The sequence below is a fragment of the Mixophyes fleayi genome, chromosome 3 (genome assembly GCF_038048845.1).
Source record: "Mixophyes fleayi isolate aMixFle1 chromosome 3, aMixFle1.hap1, whole genome shotgun sequence".
NCBI lineage: Eukaryota > Metazoa > Chordata > Amphibia > Anura > Limnodynastidae > Mixophyes > Mixophyes fleayi.
The window spans coordinates 24,186,316-24,211,856 of NC_134404.1; the positions used below are offsets into that span (position 1 = coordinate 24,186,316).

General features: G+C 40.6%; 1 protein-coding gene across 1 annotated transcript in view; it reads left to right on the forward strand.

Moving 5' to 3' along the window:
* The first annotated feature begins 2,560 nt into the window (after positions 1-2,560).
* The window catches only part of LOC142143086 (fibrocystin-like), a 38,357-nt gene continuing 15,376 nt past the window's right edge, over positions 2,561-25,541 (forward strand). Inside the window, exons 1-4 of the mRNA XM_075200801.1 lie at positions 2,561-2,570; positions 3,849-4,095; positions 6,118-6,295; positions 12,385-12,580. Of these exons, the coding sequence (XP_075056902.1) occupies positions 2,561-2,570; positions 3,849-4,095; positions 6,118-6,295; positions 12,385-12,580 (631 nt within the window). The remainder of the gene's footprint in view (positions 2,571-3,848; positions 4,096-6,117; positions 6,296-12,384; positions 12,581-25,541) is intronic.

Below are 25,541 nucleotides of genomic sequence, written 5' to 3' on the forward strand. Positions count from 1 at the left end.
TCTCCAACTCTCCCTAGCCCCATAATATACATAGGCAATGCTGCGTGCACTACTGTTAGGTGCACGCTGCTCTCTCTTTTCAAGCAGAGCCGTGTGAAGCGGGGGCAGGGTCCAGCCACCTCAATTATACAAGGCCCCAGGCTTGGAGGGGGGTTTCCAGGCACTAGGAAACCTATCTGAGGGGATTGAGCTGCTAATTTGAGTCAAGTCAAAATGTAAATACTCTAATTATAGGGCCAATTCATCAAAGAGCCTTTTTGACGGCAATAAGGCTTCTCTCCCATCACCCTACATATTAAGGGGGTCCCTTCTGACAACAAGGATATCCGTCTCCCAGCAGCGAAGGTTTCCTCATGCTTTTCTATGAGGGAGCCTGTTCATCAAGGATCACAGGATGATGATAACAGAAGAGACCACTGAGCAAAAATAATTGTAGAAAGAATTAAAATATACCAATAGATCTATGGATATTGTTCTTCCCCATAGACACAAAAAACAGTAGATATAATATAGCAAATATATTATATTTAATGCTGCATTAGTAATGCTTTTTTGAAGTTTGTATATATTTGTTTTTTTAAGAGCATTGCACATGAGTAACTGTTATCTGTCTAGATGCCATTCACAGGGGTAGCTGAGTGTCGCTTAGCTGGCGCAGTAATAAAATATTCTTAAGTCGTGGCAATGAGCGGCAGTGCAAAATTACACTTATTTCCTCCATAATAAACAGGCCCCTATGTATCCATCTGAATGAGCAATATAATTTATGCTTTGGGCGTATCATGGATTGCTTTCTGTTATTGTACACCAGCTAAATGTCAGATTACAGTTATGATGTGGCAGTGATTTGGATGAGAGAGGCCATCAAGCCGAAGGAGTTTAAAAACATGTGTTGTGAGGTGATTATGTTACTTACCACTAGGGGGTTAAGGCTGTGATGAAACCAGCCAACTGGGATGAGGTGGGAGTGGTCGTGGAAAGAATGTATCCAGCAGTGGAGGAAGAGAGAGCTTCCTGTTTCCTGGATCCGGATTCCCACCCACCCGCCCTGTTTCAAGTATATTCATTTGCAATACTTCCTGGTCGCAAGGAACGAGGTTGGTGAGCGGTGGGAGAGCATGGCAGTCAGATGGTTGTTAAACATACGGTACTCAAGTGTTGGTTCCCTCGTCGTTAGCAGACTCGTTGATGCTCTAGTAAGGAGTATCAGGTTTTGCCTTGAAAGGGCTTAACCAGTTTGAGTCCAGAGGGTATTGAGTTAAATTATAGTCGATAAGTACCGGCCAATAGATAAGGTTGTAACATGGTTTGGTGGAAAGGAGACGATCTTCCACCTGATTGGTTTATGTTGTTTTTAGCTGGCTGCCCTGCTCTTCGCCACCTATATAAAGAAAAAAGGTCCAAATCGTTGATAGAAACTTTTTGATAGTTGTTGATAGAAACAAAATAAAATAAAATAAAATAGAAAATTAAATAAAATAAATTAAATAATAATAACATAAATAAAAGGACCTTTTCATTCCAAACTTAAGTCGGTGTCCGTGTCTTTATTTTATGGTTCGTAAGCATTATTACCAGTAGGGGGAAAGCTACATGAGAAGGGAAATCGACACTATGCTTTTTAATAGACAGGTCTAGTGCATACTTGTCCACTTTTTCTGTTACCCCACCGGGAGCTCCTGGAGTGGAGGAGAAGTGCAACTGAGGAGTGAGGCGGAACGCTGCAAACCAATCAATGGGGAGGGGGGGGATGGTGCTAAAATTACGCGGTTCACCACGAATAGTGTCATGGAGGCCGCTCAATTCTCTAGAATGGCCTGGAAAAAATCTGGAAGCCCTACCGAAAATTCGGGAGTCTCTCAGACACTCCGGGTGAATGGGTAGGCGTAGTCTAGTGCCTTACTTAATCTTGGGTACACAATATACAAAATTTTGATGCAACGATTTTATCAACGACTGGAAAAAAAAAGTCCCGCTCAGCAGCCGATTCATGTGTACACACTATACACGATTTACCTTCAGATCTGTGCTCTTCATCTGTCATAACCATTGGCTGGAAAGATGGTGACTCTGCACACTCCATAGAGATCTATGGACACTGCCGGTCCTGAGTGCACACACACTGCAGAATTGGAACGGCATCGTTCCATCGCTCAGCGACATTTTTAGTTCGGATTAAAAATTAAATGAAACGATACGATGAGCTTTGGACCAATAATCGTCCATCGTTGCAGTGACCACACTAATGTGATATCGGGCCGAACGGTCGTTTATCGTGTGATGGGCCCGATAATTGGCTCAAAACACTATATTGTGTACCCAGCCTTAGAATAAGATGCATTTTGTTTTAGTCTGTTTTTACTGCATATGTTTTTTACAGCATACATCACCAGTGCATCCAACTATCATTTTCATATCTCTGTTTCATTCACAGGATAGTGATTGTATGTTATCTGGTATTAATACCCCCAGGAGGCTGCAGCTGACGATCAGTAACACTTTGTTTATAAACTTTGATCGACCGACGTGCAGCGCACTCAGTACCTGCACAGGCTGCATTATGGGACAAGGTGAGATAACGGACGGTAACTGGAATATCTCGCGGCACTTCCTATATTAATCCCTTTCTAAGTAGTTCTAAAACTGCCACGTGTATCCTTGTTGACCAAAACAGTTTTTGTGCTACGAAATTGAATTTGTGGCCCGTCTCCAAATTTTGTGCATTAAGCTACCAAATTATGAGAGAGTACAAAGTGAAGTTTGTTTCCTGCCTTAATACATTTTGTTAATATAACTGACTTGGTAAAAATACCCTGTTGACAGAATGGCCCGTTTGGGCTTAGGGGCCCAAGTCCATCGCCGGGGTCAATTATTGTTTTCAGTTTGTTACTAGGTAAATTAAAGAGTGTACCTGACCATCATAGTCACTTGTTTTCCATAGATTGTTAACTGCTAATTATAACAGAAACAAAGGCTTATAGAGAGCAATGTTTTATAGTAGGATTGGGAACTTTTATGTCCTGATTCTGTTGGTGAAATGTGTAAAGTTTTGTAGCCAGATGCAAAACAAAGCAAATATTTCACAGAACAGTTTTGAAAATCTCTGTTTACAATGTAACAGCGGTCCAGGAGCCTCCACCTTCCAAATATTGCTAGAATATGCCCCTTTCTTACCCATGATGCAACTAATTGTTTTGTCCATTCACTCAGCATCTCCCTCCTGGACTACTGCAATCTCCTCCTACCTGGCATTCCCTCCACCCGTCTATCACTGCTACAATCCATTCTAAGTGCTACGGAAAGACCAATCTTCCACTCCTCCCGCCTGGCATCTGTTGTGCCACACTGGAAATCCCTCCACATCTACATATGCTCCCAAATCTAATTCAAATTACTCACCTATAGAGCTCCAAACAACACTATATATGTAATACTCTCCCTCCCGCCCTCTTGGATCTACGTCTGACCTGCGTCTTGTCTCATCTCTGGTAACCACCTCTCACTCCCGCCTACAAGACTTCTCCCGTGCTGCTCCCCACTTATGGAATTCCCTACCATGCTCAATCAGACTTTCCCACAGCCTTCAACTCTTTATAGAGTCTCTGAAATCCCATCTCTTTATTAGAGCTTTACCCAACTACCACCTATAATACTATTCACACTAAAGCATCCTCACAGCTGTTCCAATCTCCACCCTGAGCCACACTCGCGCCACAATAGTAATAATAATATTGATCTTAAATATTCTATAATGCATGTTTATTTATTTTATTGGGTGATGTGTTCTTTTGCATTTTGTGAACGTGTCTTTATGTGACAATGGCTACACTACCTGCTTATTATTTTAGGTGGCTTTACAGTGAAAACACAAAGGCTGAAATTCCTAAACTCGCCCAAGAAATGTTTCTTTCCATTCCCCCATTGTGCCCTGATGGAGGACATTGACGGCTCTGTGGTTGGTTTGGAAGGGAGTCACCTCCTGCCCTCTCTGGACATTCTCCCAGACTCTTGCCGGGAAGTGGAAGGTATCGGTGGCGGCGCGACTGCCAGCGTATGTGGCGCACACATAAAGTTTCACCGCATGTCCATCGGTCTGTAAGTAACGGCAAGAACCCAGCAGCAAATATATAAGGTGTCTGATTTTTATGACCGTGTATAATGTCTGCTAATACTTCAAAGGTTCCCGGTTTTACAAGCCAATGAAACAGGAACGCGGGAACAGGAGGGCCTGACTTCCAGACTAAATTATCTAAGTCACCTCACAAAATTCTAGTCGTAAAAGTCACCTTACCCCCCAGTAAATGTTCCTGGGCCTGAGAGAGCGAGATCATATTGTAACCTTTATTTCCACTGTTACTGCGTAATAAAACAAAACATCAGCCCTTACATAAACCATTAATACAATATACATGTGTAAAATAATTATATGACTGGAGCGCTGTTCCTGAAGATCACACAAACATGTAATAAAACACAAGACAGGGCCGAAATAAAAAACAAATAATATGAAATTGGTATTTAACTCCTAATTCCCCAGATAAAATCTGATTAATCCTACATTTTTAAGATAGATATAAACTTAGCTACTACTTAAACGACAGAAGTGTGATTCACTAATGTCTGTTGTAACATGACACTGACACTATAGTGTACCCGTTGTCTCCTCACATTGGAGGCTGCCGTTTTGTGAGTTGAACAGATATTTAGAGAATGAAGACCCCCTATTATAGTGCTCCCCGGAAACCGCAAGATCACTGAGGTGACAGGAGAGCAACTCTGTCTTCTAACTAGTCAACACCATAAACCAGTAAGCCCCACCTCTTAAGTGTACTCATTGTATACTGAGTGTCAATGAGCCCCGCCTCTTCAGTGTACGCATTGTATACTGAGTGTCAATAAGCCCCGCCTCTTCAGTGTACGCATTGTATACTGAGTATCAGTAAGCACCGCCTCTTCAGGGCACATACTGTAGACTGAATATCAGTATGCCCCGCCTCTTCAGTGTACACACTGTATACTGAGCATCAGTATGCCCCACCTCTATAGTGTACACAATGTATAATGAGTATCAATATGCCACACCTCTTCAGTGTACACACGTATACTGAGTATCGGTATACCCCGCCTCTTCAGTGTACCAGTAAGCCCCGCCTCTTCAGTGTACGTATTGTATACTGATTATCAGTAAGGTCCGCCTCTTCAGTGTACACACTGTGTACTGAGTATCAGTAAGCCCCGCCTCTTCAGTGTACATCTTGTATACTGAGTATCAGTAAGCCCTGCCTCTTCAGTGTACATATTGTATACTGAACTTCAGCAAGCCCCGCCTCTTCAGTGTCCATATTGTATATTGAGTATCAGTAAGCCCCGCCTCTTCAGTGTACATATTGTAAACTGAGTATCAGTAAGCCCCACCTCTTCAGTGTACATGTAGCATACTGAGTATCAGTAAGCCCCGCCTCTTCAGTGTACATATTGCATACTGAGTATCAGTAAGCCCAGCCTCTTTAGTGTACACACTGTATACTGAGTACTGAGTGTCAATAAGCCCCGCCTCTTCAGTGTACATATTGTATATTGAGTATCAGTAAGCCCCGCCTCTTCAGTGTACATATTGCATACTGAATATCAGTAAGCCCCGCCTCTTTAGTGTACACACTGTATACTGAGTACTGAGTGTCAATAAACCCCGCCTCTTCAGTGTACATATTGTATATTGAGTATCAGTAAGCCCCTCCTATTCAGTGTACATATTGCATACTGAGTATCAGTAAGCCCCGCCTCTTCAGTGTACATATTGCATACTGAGTATCAGTAAGCACCGCCTCTTTAGTGTACACACTGTATACTGAGTACTGAGTGTCAATAAGCCCCGCCTCTTCAGTGTACGTATTGTATACTGAGTGTCAATAAGCCCCGCCTATTCAGTGTACGTATTGTATACTGAGTATCAGTAAGCCCCGCCTCCTCAGTGTACGCATTGTATACTGAGTATCAGTAAGCCCCTCCTCCTCAGTGTGCGTATTGTATACTGAGTATCAGTAAGCCCCGCCTCCTCAGTGTACGCATTGTATACTGCAGGTTGTGACTGTTTCTCTCTCTGTCTCTCTGCATTAGGGGAAGTGCCCCCAGCACCCATTACAATGTTACTATCATAAACACCATGAATCAGACGACCACCGTGAACTACGTCCAGGATACACTGTCTAACCTGTACGGCTGGCAGGCGCTGCTGCTGGATGCACAGACATACACCGTTATATTCCATTCCCCTGATATGAGAAGTTCCTTACATGTAAGTTACTAATAATCAGTACGACAGGTAAGGACTGAGCCTGACTGGTGTGAGATACATTATATCCTATTGTCTGGTTATAGATACAATGTATAATGCTGCCAAATCGTTACCTCTCATCTACAGAGATGGACACATTCCCAGACTATTGGAAGACTAGGGGGTAAATGTATCAATCTGCGGGTTCTTTAACACCCGCGTGTTCAGCCTCTTCCGCGATTAAATTTCAAGCGGCGCTGCATTGTAAAGGGTTAACTTCCCTTTACAATGCAGCGCCGCTTGAAATTTAATCGCGGAAGAGGCTGAACACGCGGGTGTTGAAGAACCCGCAGATTGATACATTTACCCCTAGATCTAATCTCATGGAATCCATCCTAAAATCATTTATTTTTGGGTGAACTGACAGACTCATGGAGAACATTTTGAGAGTATAAAAAATGGTTTATAATGTAAATCTGGTAGATAGATAGATAGATAGATAGATAGATAGATAGATAGATAGATAGATAGATAGATAGATAGATATTAAATAGATAGATAGATAGATACATAGATATGCGATAGATAGATAGATAGATAGATAGATAGATAGATAGATAGATAGATATGCGATAGATAGATAGATAGATATTAGATACATAGATAGATATTAGATACATAGATAGATAGATAGATAGATAGATAGATAGATAGATAGATAGATAGATAGATAGATAAATAGATAGATAGATACATAGATAGATAGATAGATAGATAGATAGATAGATACATAGATAGATAGATAGATAGATAGATAGATAGATAGATAGATAGATAGATAGATAGATAGATAGATAGATACATAGATAGATAGATAGATAGATAGATAGATAGATATGAGATAGATAGATAGATAGATATGAGATAGATAGATAGATAGATAGATAGATAGATAGATAGATAGATAGATATGAGATAGATAGATATGAGATAGATAGATAGATAGATAAATAGATATTAGATAGATAGATGGATAGATAGATAGATATATATAAGATAGATAGATGGATAGATAGATATTAGATAGATAGATGGATGGATAAATAGATAGATAGATATAAGATAGATGGATAGATAGATATATATATATATATAAGATAGATAGATGGATAGATAGATATTAGATAGATAGATGGATGGATAAATAGATAGATAGATAGATATAAGATAGATGGATAGATAGATAGATTACCTCGATGATATAGAAGTGGCTATACATTAACATATAAGCTCTTTATGTATTTTAACTTTGACTTTTTTAACTAAACAGACACAAATCTAGTGATACGTCTCCCACGTCCTTGGTGACAGCTGTCAGACACACTGATAGAGCTATGACAACAGTACTGAAACTAACACACAGTGTCAGCCATGACCCCGGCATCGGGGAGGGGGGGGGGGGGGGATAATGTCTTACAGCGAGTTCTGCTCCATAACGTGACTTCTAACTTCAGACACATATTTGAAGAACAAAGACTTCCACAAAAACCATAAGTTGTCTACATGGCGCATTACTTAATATGCCAGCAATATTGGGGCACATGAATACTATTCATATGTAGGGAATCTAACATAACAAATGAACTGCACATTACCCCGAGTCACAGGCAATTTTATTTAATCCATTACAGGAAATGGACTGGAGGGTAGAACTTCCTATTGTACTAATATTAAAGAACTGGAGTGAAGACAAAGGGAATTCTACAGTAGTTTAAATGGTTTCCTATCTTCAGATGTCTAATTTCTTTTTGTGCATTACCCATCATCCTGCAATTGTTATCAACTAAATTTTTTTATCGTTCTGTGCTTTACACTCATGTATCTATATTATCAGGCAGAGCTGTTTGTTTCCAGATAGTCTGGAATATGAGAATGTTTCACTTTCTGCGTTGTAATAACAGTTTTATATGGTCAAAATATAAGACATAGTGATGTGATCCAGTTCAACCTCTTACAAATTCCAATCGCGTTGATCCAGAAGAAATTTTACAATTATTAGTTCAGGGGAAAAAATATTCCTTCTTGACCCAAAAGTGCCATCAGATAAATTGGATCATTCATCCTCATTATGTCCTCATAGTGTCCACTAGCTATAGGTTCAGATACCACTTCTTGTAAGGGAGACGTCCAACCCAAATGTTTACATCCTTTCTGTGTGGTCAGGAATCCCACCGCATAACGTTAAGGCTGCGTGCGCTCTCGTATTACAATGATGTGTCTAAGATTTCTAATACAAGTTCAGAAGATATAAACTGATGTTAAAATAACAATCTATGCACCAAATGACACAATACTTATTTGTGTTTTTGTGTGTGGATGAGTTGCGTTGTGCTGCAGTTTTTTTTAACACTTTTGTGTCACTCCAGCGTATTTCAAAGCACAATGAGTTACGGCAAAAACAGGTTTTTCACCCAATTATCGTACCAATCACACAATAAATGACAGTGAGGTCCGATATCGCATTAGTGTGTAGGCTCCAAACGATCATGTTTTATCGTTCCAAAGCACATTGTATCGTTTGATTGGACTTTATAAGCAAATTAAAAAATCTTTGTAAACGATTGAACGATGTCGGGAAAATTCTGCAGTGTGAATGTACTGAGGACCTGTAAGGACTCCGGGAGATCCTGGGGGGAAGGGGGGGAAGACGGCAAATCGTGTAATCCCCCTCCCCCCCAAACGACAAAATCTTCATTTTGTCACGGTGGGTGGGGCCAAGATGGTGAATCACATCATTTAGACTCACTACCAGCAGGATGCGGGAGAATTGCACGGCATTGGGGAGTCTCCTGGACATTCCGGGGGTATGCTTTACATTAGAGATGTTCACTGACCCCCGTGTTCTGTTTTTTGGTTTTGGCAAAACCGCCCTTGCGTGTTTTGATTTTGGTTTTGGATCCCTATTTTTTTCTAAAATACTTGATGTTTTTTTTTGCTACAATCACATAATTTTGCATTTTTTTCCCTTACATTATTATTAATATCAATAACATTAATTTCAAGTCATTTGCAGTCAATTTTGACCACCTCACAGGTCACAATATTATTTTCATACACTTTCAAACAAAGACTGCAGATTTAGAAGCCCAAGCCTGCCAGACCTACTATTTGTATTTCAGCAATGACAATTAGCAATGGAGCAATGGAGCTCTCCTGTTTGTGTGTTACCTATATAACACAGTACAATGTGACTGCAGATTTAGAAGACCAAGCCTGCCAGACCTATTATTTCTATTTCAGCAATGAAAATTAGCAATGGAGCTCTCCTGAATGTCCCTGGACACTTTGAAGAGCACTGCTACCCCCTCCTCTTTCTTTTCTACCTATGACGCTGTCCGGCTGCTCTACAGACTGCAAAAGAACTGTGCTACCCCTTCTGTGTCCCTCTGTGAAAGGGCGCTGGATCGCCGCGGAGGGCGGTACTTATTGAATTCAAAGCTCGTGAGATCCGAGATCCGAGATGACGTTTTGCCTCGTTTTCAAATCCGAGGGCGCACAAAACGGTATTCGGATCTGCTGAGTTCGGGTGTGTTCGGTTCTCGGAGACCCGAGCCTGAGCATCTCTATTTTACATATGCATTTGACTTATGTGTTTGAACAACTTCCTGTTTGGTTACAGACACATGTTTTTTTTTTTTAAAAAAATCAGATTATGCAGATTTATAAGCGCATCCAAACACATGTTGAACACATATAAAGCACATATTTAACATGTGCATAACCCAATGTGGTTTAAATGGCTTTTTGCTGGCAATAAAAAACATACTGCAAATACCAGCGTGTACGTAGCCTTAGACAGATTTTCTACTCTAGTTTTGTGAGTAATTTTGTCACAACTCTTAGCCAATGACCAAAGGAAGCTCATTTGTCACACTTACAAACTTTCTGTTTTTCCCTTCTGGGACATCACGGGTGGGGGGGGGGGGTAAATTTGCAGTATATATGGGCCGCGAATCGTGTCATTAGGACCTGCCCCCCTGTATCAAAATGACACAAGTACCTCCCATATTTCCCACCCGCGGGACAAAGTTGTCTCTCTAGGCATGGTGGGACAGTGCCCTCAAATCGGGACAGTGACGATAGATGGAGATGGTTAGGAAGTGGGATTATCAGGAGACAAACTAACATCTAGAACAGACAGGGCCAAGCTGGGGCTCTCCGGGTGTTATAAAACTACAAGCCCCAGAATGCTTTGCCGATAGTTAGCCAGCCGATTCCTGGCAGGGCTTGCTGAGACTTGTAGTTTCACAACACATGGAGCACCTCTGGCTGGCCTGGCCAGACCTAGAACGTGTTAGATCCTAATTTTCTTCTGTATTTCATAGAATCCAACCTTTAAATGCAATTTCAGGGTCACTCCTCTGCCGGACAGGTACGTTTATAAGTTAACCCCCATGTACGCCAACTTTTAAAATGTCTCCCCCGGGGGAGAAGTCATGTGACAATGTGACAGGGGGTTAGAGGGGGCGTGGTGATGTTGTTGCATTCAAGGCATTGAATAGCGGAGGCGGGGCTTAACGACACAATTAAGCCCCGACCCCACATTCAATGCCGTGAATTTCGGCAAATGCGGGAGGTTTGCTTACTCTTCTGGTTCTGGGAGTCCGGGAGCCTCCCGGGAATTCTGGGAGAGTAGGCAAGTTTGTTATAACCATGAACACTGCACTGACATAGGTTCCTACACTGGGAGTTACAAGCATAATACAGAGTAGAAGTGGCACTGTATAATTATCTATACATTAGTAGCAGAACAGACACTGAAGAATTACACCTATCATGCAGAGTAGAAATACTCATAATTTAAACCAAAGTATTTAAAAATACAATAACTTATTTTACCTTAATACATAAGTATTTATCCAAAGATATGAAATTGATATTGGTATTTCAATTTCTCAGCATTTATTTGTCAATATGTCTTTGCTTGGGACATTCCACTCTCTTAACCCACTTCCCGCCTTGAACCCCACCCCCCCTCCTTTGAACATGGCAGTAATTGTTTACTAACTCTGGTCAGTTCAACAATCTCAGTGCTGTATACAGGTTAGAGGAATATCAGGAAAGTCAGCTGTAGAACAGATCACAGTTAACAGGGAAGTTTATTTTATTGATCTGAGTCAGTGACTTGGATCTGGTGCGAGCTTTCACAGATATATGGCAGGGCGCACTGAGCAACTTTTCTAATTATCTAGATAGATAAAGTTTTCCTGACCTTGGAGGTAAGATGAAACACTTTATTGTCCTTTATAGCATAGCTGACCATTTTATTATATTTTATTTTCCATTTCAACTTGCAGTTTAGCAGGATTTGCGGATACATGAGAAATGTTTGTGCAGTGTCAGGTTCTCAATGATGAGTTTGTAGTGATTGCCCCTGCTAGTGTCTACATGAAACTGCCCAGGTGTGAGAGAGCCCAGTTGTGTCTTTACACCCTTGTTAACCATTACATTGCTAGCTCATCCGCCAGTCACAAACACATTGACTTTGATCTGTTGAGACGTTCCGGCACGTAGCATAAGCCGTAATAACTTAAACAGCTTTAATCACCACAGAATTTGGTTCATCATGGTTGGTGCATGCTATTATATATTGATAGTGATGCGTTCAATGGTGCAAAACGTGTGCCTGGAAATACCCTAAAGCCGAGTTATTATCCAAAAGATGTTGAAGAAACAGTAACCAAGCTGCACTACCAGTTACGGACCCCCAGATGGTGATGTAGAGCTCTTTCATTCAATTGTGTGATTATTGCACATTGTAGTTTGTAGACTAGACTGTGGTGTGATTCAAAACTGCTGATATATCTCAGTTCATTTATATATAATATATGATGTGCATATATGACGACTGTTATATATGTTTGTGGAGTAAATTGAGTGCTTTATCTATGCTCATAAAATATATAACACACAAAAGAGCGATAATTTGGACCAATAAAGTATTATGACATTTGGATCTCAGAATATGGGCTGTCACTCCGAAATTGGGTCACTTGTGCGATATGTCCATATATTACATCTTTATATATTGTGTTTCTCCTCTTTTCCAGTACTCCGCCACCTTTGATGAATTTGAAGCCGGGGATTACATGTTTGTAAAGCACTGTAACTTGCTGAGCGTCCTTAATATCTCCATAGCTTGTGGGACGAAGTTCGGGAAACCTCGCCAATCTATCCCTCCACCCGGGGAAAGCGAGGGCTGTGATTGGATCTTTGATAGCCATCTTGGCGTATTGACCTATCTGGGTAAGTTTACTATTGTATGGTCGTGTCTGTGAATGACTGTACACAGTCAAATTATTCATTAGTACAGTGTGTGATATTTACAGAAAACTTCAGTTTTGCGTTCCTTTCCATATGCTAAACTCTAACTAAGTAAACACAAATAAATGTTTAATTACTTTTTGATGAGACGGACACTTTCACTCTACAGAACTTTCAAATATGTTTAGAACTAGTTAACATTTTTCTATAACCTGATTATGAATAAATTTTACACAGTATACCATGACTTATTTCCAACCCTAAATGATGCCCTAAACTTGAAATCTGCGCCACTGGATTAAAGACTTCATTCCCACTACACCAAGGGCTAGATTTACTAAACTGCGGGTTTGAAAAAGTGGAGATGTTGCCTATGGCAACCAATCAGATTCTAGCTGTCATCTATTTAGTGCATTCTACAATATGACAGCTAGAATCTGATTGGTTGCTATAGGCAACATCTCCACTTTTTCAAACCCGCAGTTTAGTAAATATACCCCCAAGTGTCAGTTTTGTATCTGGGTATAGTATGGGGCACATTACAGTGGCCGGCCCACACTCAGCTAAAGATTCTATGCTCTATCCAGTTCCAAAAATATTGGCGTTAATCAATGAGTTTATCCATGCAAATCACGCGGACAAAAGGTAGATAATATCACACAAGGGCACAAGAGGAAAACAGCATTTGAAACTAAACCCAGTTTTCCAGCTTTGTGTTTTACCCTTTTTCTTTACACTACTGTAATTAAACCTTCTGCCACTGGGTGTCCCCATGAGCTGTTGTAGGGGTAATATTCGGAGGAACATATTAAATCAGTGGGAATCCCTCACTGTGCTCTCTTGACAAGTTTAGGTTCTAAAGATGTGATTTCATATTGAGAACTATAAAAATACGGCAATGATCCCCATGTGTATTGGCAGATTTAGCAGGGTCTCCAACATGACCCCTTATAACATCCCCCATCCCCCTAATAATTTACTATTACAGGTACTTGTGCCAAATGGATTGAAGAGAAGGATAATTCTAAACATGAATGAGATCATTGAGCACAGGTAACTGCAATAGGAAAACACCTGGGAAGTCCTGAACCTGAGCAGGTGTGAGTAAGGGGTCATGTTGAAGGGTCAGCTACAGGGGCAAACACAGGATTTGTAGAGGGGGTTTTCCACACCACGCCACCAGTGGGCGTGACCAGCATGCATGGGGGCATGGCTATAATATTAGACAGTGCTTGGCTGCTCTTCAACTCTTCCTATCCCTATTATATATATGGACAATGCTGTGTGCACTACTGTTAGGTGCACGCAGCTCTCCCTTTTCAAGCAGAGCCGTGTGATGAGGGGTCAGGGTCCAGCCACCTCAATTATACAGTGATTCAGGCTTGGGTGGGGGTTTCCAGGCACTAGGAAACCCCCCCCCCCTCATTTTGCTATGAGCTATTGACTCACTGAGGCACAGAGTGAATAAGGAAAGTCACTGATCCTTACTGGAAGAATTGGCTTCATTCTATCCACAGAGAGAGAGACCTGGCACTGTGAGTAGGGGACAGATACACTTTATGGCCACTGTGCTGAGAACAATGCAGTAGTGTGTATTATGGATCATGTGAGCCGGCTGTGTGCCGGAGATGACCCCATCACCCTATCATGGGCATAGTGATAACTGACACGGCATAGTCTGAATTATAAATGAAACGTATGTGCAGCATGGGTCATTTTAATAGCAGCCAATTAACCTACTAGTATGTTTTTGGAGTGTGGGAGGAAACCGGAGCACCCGGAAGAAACCCACGCAAACACTGGGAGAACATACAAACTCCTCACAGATAAGGCCATGGTTGGGAATTGAACTCATGACCCCAGTGCTGTGAGGCAGAAGTGCTAACCACTGAGCCACCGTGCTGCCACATTTATCATGATGTTATCAATGTCTTTGTACATAAAATGCATTTTCACAGTTGCTCCTGATTGCAAACACATGTTATAGCATACACACACAGCCGTCGTCACTAGTAATCAGCACTTACACCAGACCTGTGACTGGTGGAAGTGATACGACTGAAAAGCTCCTACCTGAGAGATGCCCAGAGCTTGGATCGGACGCTGCTTTATGCGCTGGAGCTTGGCACGTCCTTACTGTGCATTGACTACCTGCATACGCGCCTTCCTTCCACCCGTGACATCATAGACTGTCGTAAGTGTCCTTTGCACTCGAAGATGAATTGCGTACACTCTGGTGTAAAGTTACTTTCTGGGCATGCGCAGAGGATCTTATGATGGGATTTTTACACCACCTCAGAGGTAGCTGTAATCAGCCAATAATCCGACAAATGAGAGTCAATGACGGCGTTTTCTCCAATGCGTTATAAAAGGTTAACGGACGCAGCCTATTTCTCAGGCGTTATTATGCACTAGCAGTACCGTAGGTTGCATTAATAGTAGTAGAGTAATGTACTAAACACGCAACACTAAAACACATCTGAAGTGCACAACAGTTTTATAATAGTAATATAATGTATCCAGTACTTTGAGGTGAGGGTTTCCTTTTACAGATACTGTGTACATATTAAATGTCTAAATATTGTGCAAAGTTCCCCAAAAAATTCAGATGGACCATGAGCATTTCCTGCCATACGTCAGCTATCGTAGGTTTGTAAAAGACCCCTATCGTCATCTGGGGATTTACTTTCAATTGTATGCAGATGGAATGCACTACAACTCCCAGCAGCACATGCTTATCCAACTTGTTATAATGTCATTTATTTACATTCATTTACAATCTAAGAAAATAGGAAAAGATAGTGAGGATTTCATCCTACATAGAGTATAAAAGGAATTGTACTACTGGTCATTATTGAAAGATAAGGACATTTCCACAGACAAATCTTTAAAACCCGGCACTGCTTTTCCTAATATGGTGCTATTGACAACTATGTATAGGCTACAATTGTGTAAGTTGTTGTAAACCAGAGATTAAGAGCCTGGGCGACTGTATAAAGTATGGATAAGGACCGATGGGGAAAAAGCAGGACACTTTCAGGGAACGCAGGCAAATCCTTGATGGGCAGCACTGCACAGTGGCTCAGTGGTTAGCACTTCTGTCTTACAGCACTGTGGTCATGAGTTCAATACCCAGCCATGGCCTTATCTGTGTGGAGTTTGTATATTCTCTTCGTGTTCGCGTGGGTTTCCTCCCATACTCCAAAAACATACTGGTAGGTTAATTGGCCGCTAAAAAAAATGACCTGTGTGTGTGTGTGTGTGTGTGTATGTTATGGAATTTAGACTGTAAGCCCCAATGGGGCAGAGACTGATGTGAATGAGTTCTCTGTACAGAGCTGCGGAATCAGTGGCGCTATATAAATAAATGGTGATGATGAGTGTCCATCGCTGATTTACGCACTTTTACACAGTAAGGTCACCTATTGCCAAGGAAGGGTAGTGTAAGAGAGGTTTAAATAGCCAGGGATCTTCCTTGATTGACAGTTTACCAAGATTGAGTAATGAGGTTCCACAAAGGACCCAGAACAAGTGCAGAACAGAAGAGTTCACCGTTCTAACCCACATAGGGACACGTAACAGAAGGTGCCTGAAATACTGGTGTGTAATAAAACTACATTGCTTGATCAGATTTTGTGGCTGAAAATGTTCAGACAGAAAATGACCCCAGCATCATACACGATTTGTTTAGTAAAGAGGCAGAAGCTGGGTTTATGGGGGTAGTGCTCTGCCACAGGAAGGTTGGAGACATTGGCGTAGCTGATCGGAGATGATCCCTTGGTTCCTATTGGCTACAGCCATGGAAATGATAATGGAAATATTTATCAGCGTGAGCGGAAATGCGTTTATATTTAAAATATTTATTATATTTTATTACCTAAAACCTAACCTAACTCAATAATATGAAAATGACACTTACGTGAACTGTCTGAGTTGTTTTTAACATCAATATTTCTCTCTATGCATACCTATTATTATCATTCTCATGATTACTATTATTATAATTATGATCATCATTATTATTTTTATTATTATTAATATCATCATCATTACCATAGTTATTTAGCAATTATAATAATGGCACCTGAACTTTCTCAGTTACTTTTAACAGCCAAAATATTTCTCTTATTAGAAAGCCCTAAAACCACCACATTTTATCCACATCTCATGCACAACTTTGTAATTAGAAGAACCCACCCCCCCCCCCCCCCCATGAAACATGAAATATTAACGGTCATAGGCCTCCATCATTAAAAATAGGTTTTCCTTCTCTTCCTTTTTTCCAATTCCCTGTTATTTTTAGTACCTTAATGGTATGATATAATTAGTCCACTAAGTAATCCGGTTTACAAGCTTTGTAGAATTCTTCGGCTGCCACTCAAAGGGCACCCCAGGCTGGCACGGCGTTTCCCCGTGACTCCGTCTCCATGGCTACCGGCTACATCTGCTGACACCCCGCTCACTATTTACTGCTTAATTAAGAATTTCACGCTCAAACCTTCTTTTGCCTTCGAGAACAAGAACTTAGTGTCGGAGAAATTCCGCACTGAGGATGCCGCACAAGGAAAGGCCTTTTTTATTTCTTTTTTATTATTTCTTGAAGACCTGACAGTCCAGAAACTTAAAATAAAAGGGAAAAAAAAATAAAAAATAACCCTTTTGGCAACTAGGATGTCACCCTTCCATCAAATATCATTAAATGTGGCAGGAATAATGAGCAAGTAGGATATCAAAAGAGGGATGTTTGTCTGAGCTAAAGAGGAGGAAGATGCAAAGGGGCCTGTGAGCAGCCGACACTTCAAAAGGGCGATGGACTGCACTGTCAGCGGGCTTATAAAGCATCATTTGTTCCCATTTGACTTATGCAAAAGGTCTGGTATGTTAGAGCCCCGTCTTGCAGACGCAAGTTCCCTGTCCCTTGTCTTGTGCGTCCGCAGTTAGGCAGCTGCGGCCCTAAAAGGACATCAGTCAAAGCGTATAATCACTTGACTTCATGTTAACAATAGATACTTGTAGGGGGGCGGCCAGGGGGGAGTTCATCATTACAATATGAACACAATTATTGCAGCTGCTGGGAGTGCTATAACTCTTCATATAAAACGCATGAGACTTCAAGCGAGGGTGGGGGGTGGATGTGAGTTTATTTATACTCTGACTTTTGGACGGCCGGTGCTGGGCCAGTAGGGTGCCGGCAGCTGCTTGTGTGTACACCTTCTCCAGTAATTGTACATTCTGTCAGGGGTTAAATTACTCTTGACCCCGAGCCTTTGTGCGGATGAAAGACATTAAGGGTAACACTGTTAAACTGTGGCAGGGGTGTATTAAACCACAAACAAATGCTTTATAAATTCATATCAGATGCTGCTTCATTCACAAGTGTGCCTGTAAATTCACACACTGGGGGGGGAGGAGGGGGGGGACGACGTGCGACAGAATTACTCAGCAGAGGAGAACGAGGTTGTCACTGACGCTTTTTGTCGAGCCTGGGATGGCCAATGAGGGTGATCGACGGAGAGGACCTGGGCTCTGAATGAGGAATGGGATACGTTCTCAGTTAAAGTGAAACCGAATATAAAAAAAACCTCAGCTGCTACCAGGCACCCGGTGCTGCCTACACAGTGGACGTATACTCTAAAGTAAAAAAAAAAATGTAAAAAAAAATTTGCAAAACAACATTTTTTTTGCAAATGTGATTCTCCGTTTGATTTTGTTTTTTTTTTTACATCATTGTTATTATCACTTCTGATATAGAATTATAGCAAATAAAATATAAATATTTGTAATATCTTTCAATTAAAAATACTAAACTCTAGAACAGAAATGTAGGAATGTTGGATTTTTTTAAATACTTCTGGAGATTGCATCAAGGTGCAAAGATATAGAGTAAATCTTTTGGAAATGTTATTTTTGTTTTTCACCATTGTACTCTTGGTATTATATAAATAAATACATAAATAAATAATAATAGTAATAATAATAATAACAATAATAATAATAATAATCCATAATTTATCATCATGCATTCTTCAATAAACAGATATTTCTAAAGTATTTCATGTGCTATTTTCTTTCTGTTTTAGCAGTAATACAATAAAACTTTGTAGAAATTGCAAAATAATAATAATAATAATAATAATGAAAAAAAAATGCAAGTATAATAAAGAACCTCAAGGTGTCTCATATAGGAATAAGTATACATGGGGAATGTTAGTTCCCCAAAGTACAACACAACTGTGCTGTTTCTGTATTTTGTGAATAAATAAATATACTAAAACCTATTGTTCACCTTTTAGTTTAGTAAGGATATGTCCTTAAAAAATGGTCTTCAGTTTTTTTCTTTTAAATCATGGAATGCATGTCTACCAATGTAAATATCACCATATAATATTTAAAAAAACAACAACAAAACCCAAATGCCAAAAAATAAAATATTTCTGTAAATTAAATAACTGCAGGGCAGCTCATAGAAAATATCTAAAAAAATAAATAATGTTGGAGTATTTGTTGAGTCCCTTTCAAATTGTTTCAGACATCTTACATGTTAATCTTTCTCAATAAAAATAAACTACAAATATAAAAGCTGCAAATTCGTAAAAATTATACATTCTTGATAACAAAATGAATTTACAACTATTGTGGGTAAAAACATCTTGTAACAAATTGTTAATCGATGGGGATAATTGGGGTTATTATCTTTAGGTAGTACTTTGGTTATTTTTTCTGTTTTCGTAATTGCATTATATTTATTTTTCTCTTTTTTTCTTCTACTGTAAATGATGTGTAACTAATTGTGACGATAGAGCTTAGTCCTTTGCAACCCAGGAGATATATTCTGTGCTGTCATTTCATTGTTTCCAGCTAGGAGGAAATGACAATTAGGGCAATGTGCTTTTTGTAACTTCTAAAAATCTGGACCATGAGACACTTAATCCTTAGTCCTTAGTTTTTGTTTTTAAATAATTTTTTTTGTTTAGAAAAGCAGGATATTCATGTGTCATAATGTTACCCATACCACACACTTCTTTTTTTTTCCATACAATAATCTACTCTCTCTATTAATCCTGATAATATAAATTTACTAGACAACTGAATTGTAGGAACACAAACATTGCAAATTAGTTCAACTATGTAAAAAAAACTGAGTGTTGTGAGTGCGTGAGTCATCAATGCAGGCTGGTGGTGAAGTTTACGGGGATAGCATCTGCGTCAATCAGTAACTTATGTATGTAACTTATATAACAAACCATTTATTAATTTGTTTCCTATCTTCCTGCATATCATATAAATGAAAACAAATATTCGTAAATGTGACACAATTATTTTGCAATCGTTAAAACATGGCCAGAGAGTTATCATCCTACCTTAAGGTTTTAGTTTGTAAGTAGCAATTCACATTTTGATGAATATATTGTAGGTGGGTTCTCACAGCAGTCTGTCAAGCCTTACTATGGGCTTAAATCTTTCTGCCTCCTTTCTACTTCGGCTATATGACATTTTGAGAGATGCAGAATGCATTAAAGCAACACATGGGACTTATGCTGGTTAGATATGGCTTGGTATACAATTGGTTTCAGAGTTATTTATGAAATGGCAAAAAATGCAGTATTGTGCTGTCACGTGCCTACTTTTTCGCAAATGCACTTGATTTGGATAGGCGCACGTGAGCGTGCAGCAGTGAAAGGGGAGTTGGGTGTGACCTAGCGGAAAGGAATTAAGCATGACTCTAGGGTGACATGCCTCCCAGTTTGATGCAGCCACACCTCTGTGCACTGCCCTGATTCCAAAAATGGAATGTTGGGAGGTATGTATCTGGTAACGTACAGAAAGATAGACAAATCACTGTTTAATAGTTACGAATTGAAAATCTAGTGGGCATTGCTATCACAACAGAATTGCAGATCTTGATGTTGGTCTTATCTCATTCCATATAAATTGATATTTGTCACACTACATGACATCTATGGCAACCATTGATGTTTCTACTGGCTGCAGTTAATTTGGAACCAACACTGAGCACTCTGCCCTCTAGTTTTTGCCATTGGATCCCTTCAACAGTGTAGAAAGTTTTAGCACATGGCAGCAGAAGATATTACATTTTTTTTAAGGACCTCATTTTGTGTTGTCATGCTAGTGCTTTGCCACAAGAGGGAGTTAGAGTGTGGCCACTGCGCAGCTTGCGGCTAGTCCTGTAGCCTGGAGGAATAACACATTCGCCCGAGGCTAGAACAAAATGAAGGCAAATTATTACATTTAACACTTGATTCCTGAGTCTTCTAATCTGTTCTGTTTGTTAACTCACTGTGGGAATAAAGTGAGGAGTTTAATGGCATCTTAGAAATAAACAATGGTGGTGATGAGAGTGACTATTGCCTTATTTAAGCAGTTTTTATGTAAATGCTGTTTTTCAGTAACTTTTCTGTATTGGTCAAATGACTTATTGTCTTCTATAAAGAAAACGTGGAAGTGTTGCTCATAGGAACCAATCCGATTTAATCTATCATTTTTCATACTGTTCTAGATAATTGATAGCTAGAATCTGACTTGTTGCTATGGGCAACACCTCCACTTTTAGAAGCTTGAATAAATCTACACCTAATACTCAGTTGATAGACTTTAGCACAGTTGAATTAATGTTCGTTATTTAGAAGAGAATAAATTAATGTGGGGAAATAATTAGGGGTGTGAACCAGCCACTTTTAGTGTTTTGGGTTCTGATTAGCTTGAGGTTTTGGGTTCTGATTTGTTTTGCCAAAACACCTGACGAAAGGTTTTGGTTCTGATTTAGGGTTTTGGGTTCTTATTTATTTTTAAAAAAGCATAAAAAGTGCTAAAATCCAGTTTGTTTGTTTTTTTTTCACTCCTACGCTATTATTAACCTCAATAACATTCAATAACAATCATTTCCACTAATTTCCAGTCTATTGAGAACATCTCACACCTCACAATATTGTTTTTAGTCCAAAACGTTGAACCGAGGTAGCTGGATGTCTAAGCTAAGCGACACAAGTGGGCGGCACAAACACGTGGCCCATCGTAGGTGGCTGTGTAGGCTTGAATGGCCTTTTTCTGCTCCTCCATCCTCTGCAGCATATAGAGGGTGGAGTTCTAGCATGTAACTACTTTAATATTTGATATGAAGCTTTCTGGACTGCGTAGTGGATTTGGTACCGGGGCCACAATACCTCCTCCAACTGGTCTGAATTCCACTGCACAGATGGCTGCTCCTACATCCTCTGCAGCATATAGAGGGTGGAGTTCTAGCGCGTCACTACCTCTTGTTTTCGATGATGACAGGGCATTTTCATTATTTTTTTATTTGGCAGCAACAGTGAACGTAGTTTAATATCTGATACGCAGCTATCTGGACTGCCTAGTGGAGTGGCCCCAGTACCCAATTTGGTACCGGGGCCACAATACCTCCTCCAACTGGTCTGAATTCCACTGCACAGATGGCGGACACCGGATGCACGTCTAACACCAACATAGCTGTTACAGCCGCAGTTATCTGCTTTGAAATAGGGTGACTACTGTCGTACTTAGTGCTCATGGCAAACGACTGTTGGACGGTCAACTGTTTGGTGAAAGACGTAGCGTTTTTTACGACTTCCCCTCTGGGAAGATGACCGACTACCAGCAGCAACAGCAGCAGTGGCAGTAGTAGGCGTACTGCTGCAGGATTCCTCGGATGAATCCCGGATTGAAGAGGACTCAGTCTGGCTGGTGACATGGCCTGCAGGTCTAAATCTGATGGAGATCATGGAGGAAGTTGACGAGGAGGGTGTTGGTGGTGTGTATCCAACAGGACCAAGGGATTTAGGTATCCCTGGACTGATGACGGTCCTAGCCCCAGTTCCTGAACTAATCATTGAACTATGAAGGTTATTCAGGTGACGTATAAGGGAGGATGTCCCTAGGTGGCCAAGATCCTTACCCCTGCTTATTTGAGCTTTACATAAGCTACATATGGCCATACATTTGTTGTCCGTATTGGAATAAAAATAACTCCAGACCGAAGAGGTGCATTTTTTGGTCTTCTGACCAGGCATGACGATGGGCTTTTTCATCCCATGGACATCAACTGTTTCCCCCCCTGGTGCCTCATTTAAAATAACCACATCAGCATCCTCTTCGTCAAGTTCCTCCTCAGCGCCAGCTACATCAATAGCCGCCTCCTGGTGTACAACATTGACACCTTGATTATCCAAATCTGGATCTACACTCTGGGTGATCCTTCCAGCATATGCAGAGGGTGTGCTGCAAATGGTGGATGGAGTCACCTCTTCCCGTACAGTGATGGGAAGGTCAGGCTTCGCAACCACCAACACCCTTGGACTCGCCTTGGGGATTTGTGATGTCATCTGTTTAGAAGGCAGAGTTGTTTGATGTGTTGTTGTTGTTGCTGACAGCATAACTCTCTTAAATTTTTTGGAGGGGGGGAGGAGGAGGGCTTAGATCCTTGGGTGAAGCTGAACCACTAGTCCTGAACATGGGCCAGGGCCTAAGTCGTTCCTTGCCACTCCGTGTCGTAAATGGCATATTGACAAGTTTTCGTTTCTCCTCAGATGTTTTTAATTTCCTTTTTTTGCTAATTTTAGTGAACTTTGGGTTTTTGGATTTTACATGCCCTCTACTAGGAGATTGGGCATCGGCCTTGGCAGACGACGTTGATGCCATTTCATCGTCTATGTTATGACTAGTGGCAGCAGGTTCAGCATTAGAAGGAAGTGGGTCTTGATCTTTCCCTACTTTATCCTCCAAATTTTGGTACTCCATTATATGCAGCACACGTTGTATTACAGTAATATTTTTTAAATACTGCTGGAACAGTGAACAATTTTTTATAGATTGCAGTATTAATGTTTCTGGACTGCAAGATTTTTTTTTATGCTTTTTTGAATTTTTTTTTATATATTTTTAAAATGATTTTTGTATAATTTTTTTTTATTTTTTTTTAAAAAATTTTTGAAGATTTTTTAATACTTTTAAAATAACTATGCACTTAGCAGAACAGAGCACAGGACAAAAGCACCACTGGACTCAGCAAGGACAGAGCACTGGACTGATGCACCACTGGACTCAGCAAGGACAGAGCACTGGACACAAGGACAGAGCAGCACTACACTATACACCCTCCCTCTTCCCTGATGTCAGGCGAAATGAAGATGGGGGCCGCAAAGTGAGTATTTATGACATCCGAGTCTCGCGAGATCTGACGCGAGACTTGGATGTCATAGCCTCGGTTTGACTTCGTTTGGCGCCCGGAAGTTCCCGAACAGTGCTCGGATCCCGTTGGATCCGCACTGTTCGGGTGGGCTCGGATTAGCGGAATCCGAGCCCGCTCATCCTTAGAAATAATAAAATTTTTCAAGATTCTTAGTTTTCCACAGCTAGCTCATTACTTTACCAAAAAATGTGATAGGGTTGTACATAAAAGTGTGTATTTGTATATATTTTTCAATTTTTTACTACTTTGTCATATTTTTACTATTACTTTTATTTTTAACTTGGGTAGACCATACCTCCCAATTGTTAGGAGGTATCTTCCGTTTACCATATAGCAGAGCAGCGGTAAATGGGTACCTACTACTGGTGTGCGCTGCAGTGTTTAGAGAGGGAGGGAGGTTTTAAGGAGCAGCCTAGTGCTTCACAGGCACCTTTGGGGGGTGTGACCATGCCCCTGTTGTGATGTCACAACGCTCCCTGCCCCGATGACAGGTAAGTAACTGTTGGGTGGTAAGGGGAGATCTTGATTTGCTTGACAGGTCTCACTTTTCACCAGCACTAAAAGCCTCAGATCTCACCAAGCTTGTATCAAATCCAGTTGACTAGGACCTCGCTGCCCATGTAATACGGCCCAAAGGTAGGAACAGGTTAAAGGATAGACTGCACGTCCCTCCCTAAAATAGAACATTTGTATTTGTGAGTAAGTAGTAACTCAGCCTCAGCCAGGTCTCCAGGCAGCTACTAATGAAGATGATTAAATATGAGCTGCCAGGAGGGTCTTCACAACTGTTTCAAACCCCGCATCCATTAATTGACGTAGTTTCCCTTTGAGGCGTTGTTAATTTACACTGACCCTATAATCTCTGACATTACCTTTGTTTCTTTAAAACTGACCAACCGCACAGGAACATTGCAATAATTCTAAACTCACAGCGTCCGTTTTTACTCTTTATGTACGGGTGAAAATACAGTACTTCAGTATGCCGAACGCTATTCTCCAAATGTTTGTCCCCCTAGTGGGAATGTTGGGGTCTAGGCAGCCCTCTGGAGGTGTAGTCACACCCCCTTCATGGCGTGGCCACGCCTCCTGCCCCGATCCCAGCAGCTGACATGTTGAGAGGTATGGTGGTAATGCTACAGGATGAGCAGAGTCTATTTTGGTGAACAGTACACCATATATAGTGATTAAGGGGCAGATGGATCAAACTGTCTGAACAGGAAAGGTAGCGGTATTGCCCAAATCAGCCAATCAGATTCTAGCTATCATTTATCTAGTGCATTCCAAAGAATGAGAGCTAGAATCTCATTGGTTGCTATGGACAATACCTCCACTTTTCCTTTTTAGAATCTTCCTCTTGTGACGGATCTTTTATAAGTTAGCTGTAAACAACTCAGATAATTGCAATACATAATAAATATATATATATATATATATATATATATATATATATATATATATATATATATCTATCCTGGCCCATTCACTGCAAAAACTCTGCCATATATCATAGCTTGGATTACCCAAATAACAAATTTTTAAGATAAGCACCGTGACGCAAAACATTTAGGATTTAGTTCCCCTGTTTCACTGATGAAAATCATTCTCCTGATCAAACGTGGACAGTTATTTTCATTCCCCTATTTAAGTTTTATACGGGAGAAAAAACGTTTTTTTGCATTCAGAGGCTGTGTCCATTGAGAAGCATTGGCTGGACGACAG